Consider the following 10361-nt stretch of genomic DNA (forward strand, 5'->3'; position numbering starts at 1 on the left):
TTAATAAATTATACCTATGAAGCCTTATTAAGTTACTTTTAATGGCTATTTGTGAAATTTCCTCAATAATATACCCAATTTCAACCTAACACACACATTTGACACCCTTATATGTGTATAATTTCTTTATGACTTATAACATAATATTCACATCTAAACAGATTCAACACAAGTACACAAAGAATCTTATTTCCCAAATAAAAATAATTATTAACGATTTAACTTGTAGGAGATTCAAACCATTATACTTTCTTACAAAAGAGACTTGGATTATCACCCTTGGGCAAATTTTGTGGAGAGGGTGCATCAACCATATTATTCTACACCAAACACAGTACGAAGATTGTGATGCTATGCAAACAATTCTTTTTGCCAATTTTTTAACAGTTAACGAACAAATTGGTCAATATTCTCCAAGTCGTCACTACAATGAAACTGATAGAGGAAGTATTGACTGGACTGGAAATACAATATGTTGCTTCACAATAGTGCATAGTAACATAGTTCATAATTGTACATAAAAAGTAGTGCACTCAATGGGACAATGTTAAATTAGCTATCTGCCTCTCTCCAACACTGCTGATTTTTCCTCCCATGTCTGGGTTCTCACTTTTCTGCTTCTTCCATAGGTTCTCCAATGGTAGACTTTGACAAGTTACCTAGTCGCTCATCATAAGTAAACAATTTTCTGTAAGAACAAATATCAATCAAGTTTGAGAGTGAAATGAAACTGTAGCTTGAGTGTAAAACAAACATACAGAGAAGATATTTTTCCAATGTCAATGTTCAAAATACCTTCTGAAGTTCAGGGATTCACTCAACTGTTGGAGTACAGTTAAGTTCAGCAGAAATCTAAAGAGGATCAAAACTTTTTAGGAATTGTTAAAAGAATTTATGCTTTCCTTGAATTTATTTATATAAGTCAGTCAGCTTTTCCATAGCTAGTCCAAGTCTACATTTCAATGAAGATTATATGGGTTTCATAATTCAGAAATCTGAATATTGAAAACCCATATAAATTTTGAAAACCATGTGCACTCAACTTGTTATTTGACACAGTGTTAGGTGACCTATTAGGACAAGGGGAAAGGAATTATAGAGGAGACAACCGAGACATAAAACCATCACCTCATCATTCTTTTTCCTTCAAAAATAGTCTTCAAACAGTGAAAATTGAGATACGTTTTTCATATTCGTAACTATAAAAAAGCAGTAATAAAAAACTTACAATGGATTGGCACAAGCACGTGGCCCAGTTATCAAGAGAGCAATATTCCACAATTAATGTGGGCTCAGACTTCTAGACCCAATTTGGGGGTTTCAGCTACTGCAGTTCCGTCAGCTGTTTTAAGAAAGGATCATGTGAATGAAGTTGAAAGCAAGAGGAAGGCAGTATGAAAATGAATGTTGATGGTGATGTGTCGGACAAAGGGATCGAATAGAATATTGAAAAAATGAAATATGTGGAGGAGAAAATCACTACGTAAGAAGTTAATTTGGAGAGATGCTACTAGTGCTTCTCAAAATGAATTGGCCGGTCAAAATTGAAGATCCCATACATCAAAAATTAGCTAGCTGGTGAAGGTTAGCTAACACTTGAGTTCTTTCACCAGTAGCTAAAAATATTATCTAGCTGGTAAAAGAAATCAAATATTTGAATTTTCATGTATGCATCTTCTATCAAATCAATCTCTGGGGTTTTAGTTAAAAAAGGAAGAATCAAACTGATGCAGGTCCAAAATATTATATCAAGGCCAGACCAGGAATGCAGCAGTAGCAAAAAAAGTGACAACGAAAACCTTTATAAACTGCAAATAGTGATTCATTGTCCTGTATTGGCACAGATCTCCATTTGCTTGTATCCATGTCAGCCCCAATAATCATTTATGATTAGAAACTAGATAAGCTTCCTTTAACTGGACGCATTGTATAGCTTTTAAGAGGATCATGTTTAGCTACCTATTCCCTGAACGCAAAATCCATGATCGCGAAGAAAGGAACATCCAATTAATAGTTTCTTAGTCATCCAGAAAACCATTTTTGGGAGTTTATAGACACTATATACTTCCTTGACCCCACCCTTTCTGCACCCGCTTCAAATTTTTCAAGGCTGCTGCACTTCCATCATCTCTGTCAAAACAGGATAGACAGTTCAGGAGATATAATGAAACACTATGAAGAAATTTCATGAAACAACTTAAAAGAATATTCTATTAAAAGGCAGTTTATTCAAGGTATCACATAATGGAATCATGGAAATAATAAGATTCATAGAGCACCACGTCTTTTGTATGCTTTTCACCATCTGTATACCGCTTGTGTACCAGGGTTCTCCATAACCAGTAAATTATCACTTCAACGGGAAAGTAATGGAAAAGACAGAAGCAGGAAGGCAAAAATTGAGCCACGAGAATGACGAGATCCATATTCCAAACTATGTTGGCTTTACCCTACCAAGTTTAGGCTAAAAAGGTAAGGATGACTCATACTCATAGATGATCCTATTAAAAAGAAGTGTGACACTTTTTCCTTTTCATATTCTTCTTCCACAAGATTCATATTTTTTTCCTTCAAATATTCGAGATATGAAATGATTTCTCATAGATCCAGAAGTTCTACAACCTAATCATTTTACACAATGTTGCTAAGGGTTCATTTATAGCGCGCTTAAGCTCTAAGATCCAGTAAAAGCTAGGGTATGAAAATTATCGGTTAAGTAGTTTTTTACTGTAGATACTAACGCGAGTGACTCATCTCCTGTTGGTTTTATCTTTAAGAGAGCCAATAATGGACGATAAATCTAGTTAGTTAAGTTGCTAAATCATCTGCTAAAGAGTGTTACATAAGATTATTTGTTTTTGATAACCAAGGTGTCCGGGCTGACTTACACGCACCTAGACTAATTACATATATTTTTAACTTTTTTACCATCAGCAGTTTTTTTATCAATGCTCCTTAAAAGCTCCAATAGACTTTGTTGATTACTTCATTCGCTTTTGACTAATCTGAGACTACCCCAGGTAAAAGCAGCAACCTAGGAAACTTGTATTCACTTTTTGAGGTACAAACAACTAAGTTTTAAATAATAGAGGACCACCAAATCAAACGGAAAAATATGATAAAGAAGATGAACTTAAACTCCTTACCTGTGAACAATTGCCTGCCAACCATCTCCGCCATATTTACTTCGCTTCATGTGATTTAACTCCCTATAGTTTTGATAAGCTTTGTTACCCACCTTACCTTCTGAAACCATCTCTAGCATCCTCTCTGTTAGTTCATCTGCCACATGCTTTTGTCCCAATTTAATTAAGCCATCAATAACTGGCATGAAGGATGCAGGATCAAACCCATATCCTATGTGCATCATCTTGATGAGAATATCATGAGCACCTTCTAAATTCTCCACCTTACACAGCTTGTCTATAAGATCTTTGTAAAGGAAACTTCCTAGATCAAAGTGTTTATCTATTGCAGTTTCCAGAAATTGCTTAGCTTCCACGATTTCATCTCCAGCAAGGAATTCATTGAACATCAGTGCGTAGAGTGCTTCGGTGTGACCACATATAGTGGAAGCTATATCAAATACCTCTTGAGCTGGTCTGAACTCACCAGTCCTACAATATGATTTAATAAGCAACTCAAAGGTATTCGTATTAGGAATAATTCCTTTCTGTAACATTTCATTCAAAAGAGGAATTGCTTTTTCAGTTCTCCCAGATTTACATAAACAGCCTATCATGATATTGTAAGTGTAAACACTTGGAGAAATTCCTTTTTCTCTCATTTCATCCATCAGGCCACACATTTCAAATATTTGATTTTTATCCCCCAATCCGAGTATCAAAGAATTATAAGTCCGTAAGCTCTTTTTACAATCTTTTGTCTCCATGTCCTTTAGAACTTGAAATGCAGATGATATCTTTCCTCTTTTACACAAATGATGTAAAATAGTATTGTAAATAACTGAATCAGGGTACAACTTCTTTCTCATCATCTCAACAAACTTCTTCTTAGCTTCATCAAGCTTCCCTTCTCTGAATAAACTGTTAATAATGATTGAATAGGTGATCAAGTCAGGCAGACATTTCCTCCCATGATCATCTTCGTTAACCAAACTCATAAGCGAATTTCCAAAATCACCAAGGGCAATACTTCCATGACTCCACATTTCACTCACAATTTCAACAGCTTTGTCCACCTCTCCAATTTGGCAAAGACCATGAATCACGATGTTGCAGCTCACAGTATCCAGGCCATAACCTCTCTCATTCATCTTCTGCAGTAACTGTTGTGCCTCTGACACTTTTCCTTCTTTCCACATGCTATGAAGTAGAGTATTACAAGTGTATTTATTAGGAATGCATCCTCTCTTCATCATCTCACGCAGAATATTCTTTGCCTCAGTCACTTCACTTTTTGTGCAGTAGCCATGGAGTAGAGTGCTATAGGTAACTGTATCTGGGAATATACCATCATTTATCATTAAGCTCATCAACATTTTGGCATCACCAAGCATCCCATGCTTGCAGAGGCCATGAATCAGGATGTTATATGAATATATGGTGGGATCTACTCCATTTTGGGGCATTTCTTTCAGAACTGTTTGAGCCTCCAAGAGCTTTCCATTCCTAACTAGTCCACATAACCAGATATTGTAGCTCTGCACATTGAAGAAAATATCATCTTTCTTCATAGATTCTGTCAGTGTCCTTGCTTCTTCGAGCATCCCTTTCTGACAAAATCCCTGCAACATCAAATTGAAAGTTACAATATTAGGCCTTGGCAATCCGAATACCTCATCTATTTGCATATCTCTGAAAATTCTGGAAGCTTCAAGAATCTTGCCGGAGTTGCAAAGAGCTGAGATCCTAGAATTGAAGGTAACAACATCAGGAAGTAGGCCATCGTCCCTCATCCTCTGAACCAACCTCTCAGCCTCATCAACATCGCCTTTCCTGCAGAAACTTGCTACGAGAGTGTTGTAGATTATGATATTAGGACAAACATTCATCATCTTCATTGTATCCAAAAGTTTTAAACCTTGTAATGAAAGTCCAAATTTGCAATAAGCACGAATCAAAATCCCAAAAGTGAAGTGATTGGGGTGACACCCTTTGTGAGGCATAAGATCAAACAGGTGGCGGGCATCTCGTAAGCGATCGGAATTACAGAGTCCATGAATGAGAAGATTAAAGGTATAAGTTACAGGGGAAACAGAAGCAGAAATCATGTCTTGATACAACCAGGAGATAAAATTGGAGTAATTAAATTTGAAAGATTTATATATAAGAAAATTGTAGAGTGAGAGTCTGGGCGGTGGGTGATGTGAGCGAGTAGAACGAAAGAGAAAAATGGCGTCATGAATGTGGCCATGAGAAGCTAGGAGTTTGACAATGGTGTATTGACAAGTAAGATGAGGGGAGAGAGATAGAAGGAAAGAGTGAAGTGAGTGTATTTGTGGAAGCATATGGTAACGGAGGAGGATACGGGTAAGGGGAAGAATTGAATGGAGTGGGGGATTTGGTGTAGAGAGAGTGCGTCTCAACAGTTGCCACGCCACCACCTTCGAATCCCTGCTCTTCATCTTTCACTTGCTTCTCTTCCTCTCGACCACAAAAGAGTCCAAAAAACCACACCATAACTTGACCTACTCTCAAGAGAAAATTAAGGGAAATGTGTCAAATAAGTCTTCTTTTTGTTTTTGACGACACATTGACAATAGATCGTTAAATTTTTTTGTTACATGGATATAACAAACTTATAGCACAATCTAAAATCAGTCCAAATTGGAATACCGGAATTATATAGAGCATTTGTGACATATAAGAGAATTACTAAAGGAAACCTATTTTATATAAAATTCTATACAGCACCAGCTGAGATATTATACGAGGAGTTAAAATCGCCAATACAAGTTGTAAAGATAGGCCTGACCAGAGTTTATTTTTTTATAAAATACAAAAACACACACTTCTATAATTCAAATCAAATCATTTAAAAAAAAATCTTTTCATCTTCTTCCTCCCTTCTCTCTCTTCTACCTCTCTTCTCTTTTGGTGCATTGTTCTTTTTTTTTTGTAGGAAATTCAGAAATCCCTCGTTACTCTTTCTCTCCAGTCTTCCATTATATTCCTCTCTAGTCGTTACTCTCTCATTTTTCTGAACTGTAATCGTGTTTGACTAGAAATGGGTAAGTTATTTTTTTGAAATAATTTACAATTTTCAAAGTTTTTTTTCTTCGATTAATGAACAATAAAATGTTCAGTAGATGTAAAAATTGAATAATCGACTTAATGGTGTGTATTATTTATTATTTTTGAAAGAAAATCAACCAACCCAAAACATCCTCATTTTGAGGAAATGTATATGTATTTTATCATTCAGTGAAAAGTCATTTTTTGTTACTGTTGTTGTTCTTTTTGTGGCCATTTTGATGATATGATTTTAAAAATATAGTGTTATTCAGGTGTCCAACATATATTTCATTTGTTGAAACATTTAACGTATGTTGCCACATTTTAGTGGTATGTTGGTGCATATTCAAATAGTTATCATATGTTGTAACATCTCACCTTAGGTCAACATCTTGAACATCTGTTGCACATAAGATTCATATGTTGCTACAATCGGTACATTTGTGTCAACATATGATTCATATGTAGCAACATAAGATCTATATGTTGCAATAAAAATTTTATGTGTCGCAACAGCAGGTACATATGTGGCAACATAATGTTAATTTATCGCAACAGACTATCCATCTGTTGCAACATACAACTATCATTATTTTTTAATGAATTGTAAATCTCAATCTTTTTTTATTTACCTTGTAGATGAAATAAATGATACAAAAAACATCATCTTCTAACATCGAATGCTCTTTTTGTCTATGCGAAGAATGTGAGCAGCAACATGATTATTTTATTAGTCGTGTTAAAAAACTCACTGATATTTAAGAAAATGTCTCATAATATTGATGTGCAAAGATCCAAGAAGATTTTATAACCTTTGAAGTGTAGGAGGTTGAAAAAATCTATTTCCCAAACACTTTTTATATTAGTGAGAAGAAAGAAAAGGAGAAGAAGGAAAAAGAGGAGAAGGAGAAGGAGAAGAATGCAAAGAAGAAACAGGAAAAGGAGAAGGAAAAAGAAGACAAAGGAGGAGAAGGAGAAAAAGGAGAAGAAGGCAAAACAGTAGAAGGAGAAAGGGAAGGAGAAGGAAAAGGAGAAGAAGGCAAAGGAGGAGGAGGAGGAGGAGAAGAAGGAAAAATAGGAGAAGGAGGAGAAGAAGGAAAAATAGGAGAAGGAGAAGAAGATGAAGGCAAAGGATATGGAGAAAGAGACAGAGAAAAATAAAGAGAAGAAAGTCGAAGTTGTCAGTTGTGATGTGAAGCGACAATACCATTTGAAGGTTTTAACATTGACGGTGAGGTTCCAACTGAACTAATGTCATCCTTCTCACAATGAATAAACGAGGGTCTTTACAAGCATCATGCAAAAAAGTAAGTAAAGTAAGTTCGTTCAACTATCATTAGTATTTCTTCTTGTTGTCCACTAAATAATTATTTATAATGATTACACGATTGCAGAGGAAACAAGGAGGATCACTATTTAGCCAATTGCTCAAAACTTGATTTTGACCAACTTGATTTTGTAGTTGCATTTCCAAGGAATAAGGACTGGTTCTACGTAATGTCTCAACCCAATAAGTGCTGGAATGATGAGGTAAATCTATGCCCACGTTTAAATGCATTGTTTAGTATTGATACACTTGTTTCATGCATGTGTGTGCAGTATGTGGATGTCATATTTTACTATTTGCGTAAGAAGACGAAGCAACAGATTCAGTCTAAATATCAATATACCATCACTAGTTGTTTTTTTAAACATGCATTGACATTGCTACTGAATATGAGGATAAAATCGTTGGCATAATGAAAGTGTTTGGTATGCCTTGTGGACTGTCTTGACACTTGGCAGATGATGTTTATGTCCCTGTAAATAGTGTTGACACCCAATTTTGACCGACCTTTGACCATTTTTAGGAATACTATTCAATTAAATACGTATTTTAAATTTTAGAATTTTTAATCGACTTTGCTTGAAAATTATATATTTTAGTATGTTTTACTCTATAAAATTATCGTAAATATTATTAAAATATTTTAAAATTATTAACGAATTTCAAATGTTAAAATTTAAATGATTTTCATTTATATAAAAATATTTTAATATATGTAGTATTTTAATTAAATAGTAATTCCTACACTTTCCTTAAATTTTAAATTCTAGCCTATTCTATCATAATTTCTTTCAATCCTAGTTACTCCAATTAAATTTTTATTACAATTATAGCCTCTTTTTCATTTCAATTCTAGACAATTTAATTGCAATTTTAGCCATTCCAATCCTCCAACCAATTTGATTTTAATTTTTCCATCTTTTAATCTCATTTATCCATCTTAATTAATTCCTAGATCTAATCCTAACCCTCCATCTCTATCTAATCGACGGTTGAGATCAAATCCTTCTTTTCTCTATTTTTTGAACTATCAATGATCTAAACCTAAGAAAAAAAAATTTCCTCTCTCCTCTTCCACCTCCCCTCTTTGGCAGCCTCCCCTTCTCTTCTCTCCCTCCATTATTTCCGGCTAAAATCGTCTCTCTCCAGCCGCCTTCGTTTCCTCTCCCTCTCTTCCTTCCTCACTAGCCACCGCCCCTCTCTCCCCTCTCCCTTCTCGCCCTCCCCCTCTCCAGCCGCCTCTCTCTCTCTCTCCTCCATTTTTCCAGCGAGGGAGGCTGCCGGACAGCGCACCAGCAGCAGCTGTCCCTCCCCCGCCTCTCTCTCCCCCTTTCGTTTCTCTCCTCTCTCTCCATCTCCCCTTCTGTCTTCCCCTTCCTCCTCCTTTTCGTTTCTACTTTTTTGCAGGGACAGCACGATGGGAAGCCACCAGCAGCTGCAACAAACAGCGACAGGCAGCATCTCCGACCGGCAGCATCAACAACGGACAGCAGCCGCTCCCCTCCCCCTTCCTCTCTCCAGGTGAGCAGCGAACGACGACCAACGGTAGTGTCAGCGTCTTCTCTTCCTCTCATCTCCAATGAAGTTCATGTTAGAAGATGGATCTCAACAGGTCCATCCATGTTCGTTCCCTCTTTCAATTATCATCTCATTTTGTTTGAGTTCGGTTTGACTTTTTACATATTAAGTATAATGATAAAATCATATTCAAGCGTGGAAATGATATACAAATTGATGCATTTATACTTTTATATATTTTTTGCTCTAACATTTTTTTCCGCAAAATTGAAATATGTCCTTTCTTCTGATGTGACTCTTCTATTTTCCCAGAACTTGCTTAATTATTTCTGTTAATCTGTTCTCATATAGATGAGTCTACTGTTAATATGAATTTGCTTGCTGCTAGTCATGATTTATTAGGAGTTAAATCTGATGCATGATTTAGTTCAATTGGTTTTGTCTTCTATTAGTGATCGCAATCTCTTACCTCCTCAGAAAATCAATATGGTATTATGCTACTAAATTCATTCTGTTTGCTATAACCATGGTGCATTCGATTTCTCAAAGTGATTAGATAGTTACATATATTAATAAGGCAACAGATATTAGGAATCAGTATACGTAGGTATGTAAATATTTTATTTCTTCAATTATATGTTAATATGTCTTTCTTTTAATATATTGTTTGTGTGATTTGATATATTATGACCTTATTAATATCTCTTTACCACAATCAAATGACATATTTCTTACTCATTGTATATTTGACAAGTGCTGGCCATTTTATTTTTTTTCTGTTTTGCATTCCATCTTTAATTATTTTAGTTGCTCATATACTTTGTAAAATAAACCAAATCTGATTTGGCTTTTTTAAAATAAAAATAATAATATCAATCGATCCTTTTTTTTTCTATTCAAAAATATATATGGTCAAATAATATTATTTTAGCTCTTCTTCATCTAAAGAAAAATACTTTACTTTTATTTATTCATATTTGGTAACAAAATATTTTTTGATTTAGCTTTTCTTTATTTTAGGAAAAATATTATTTGTTCCTAATTGATTTATTCTTACTTGTTTATATTTGGTAAGAAATTATTTTAAAACTTTCTGATTTGGTCCTCTTTTACAACAAGGAAAACAATATATTTAATTGATTCCTTTAAATATTTCTTTTCCTTATTTGTTTCCCCCTCTTTGCTATATAAATAAGACCCCCTCCCTTCATTAAAAAAAAAAGACACTCATTCACTCTCAATCACAAAATTCTCTCATAACTCTCCCTTCTCTCTTGCTCTCTTACTACTCTAAATACATTAAGATTTCGATAAACATT

General features: G+C 34.8%; 1 protein-coding gene across 7 annotated transcripts; it reads right to left on the reverse strand.

Annotated features, from left to right (window-relative positions):
• Nucleotides 1-430: 430 nt before the first annotated feature.
• Nucleotides 431-5755, reverse strand: LOC101254742 (pentatricopeptide repeat-containing protein At2g17140). Of its 7 annotated transcripts, XR_011214488.1 has the most exons (5): nucleotides 4849-5564; nucleotides 3147-4747; nucleotides 1800-2130; nucleotides 1229-1342; nucleotides 431-659 (listed from the first exon to the last, which is right to left on the reverse strand). XR_011214488.1 is itself a non-coding variant. In XM_069293264.1 (2 exons), the coding sequence occupies exons 1-2, from the start codon at nucleotides 5585-5587 to the stop codon at nucleotides 2058-2060; spliced, it is 2514 nt and encodes an 837-aa protein (XP_069149365.1). In that variant the 5' UTR covers nucleotides 5588-5725; the 3' UTR covers nucleotides 1726-2057. The 7 variants fall into 7 exon arrangements, 1 of the variants encoding a protein (XP_069149365.1); XR_011214487.1 differs by having other exon boundaries at nucleotides 3147-5755; XR_011214484.1 differs by having other exon boundaries at nucleotides 1960-2130; nucleotides 3147-5725.
• Nucleotides 5756-10361: the final 4606 nt, after the last annotated feature.

The sequence above is a fragment of the Solanum lycopersicum genome, chromosome 2 (genome assembly GCF_036512215.1).
Source record: "Solanum lycopersicum chromosome 2, SLM_r2.1".
NCBI lineage: Eukaryota > Viridiplantae > Streptophyta > Magnoliopsida > Solanales > Solanaceae > Solanum > Solanum lycopersicum.

Coding starts and splice junctions, on each gene's coding strand:
- LOC101254742 (XM_069293264.1), bottom strand. CDS start 5,587: ATGAAGAGCAGGGATTCGAAGGTGGTGGCGTGGCAACTGTTGAGACGC. Junction 2,131..3,146: donor TGGCAGGCAATTGTTCACAG/GTAAGGAGTTTA, acceptor CTGTTTTGACAG/AGATGATGGAAGTGCAGCAG.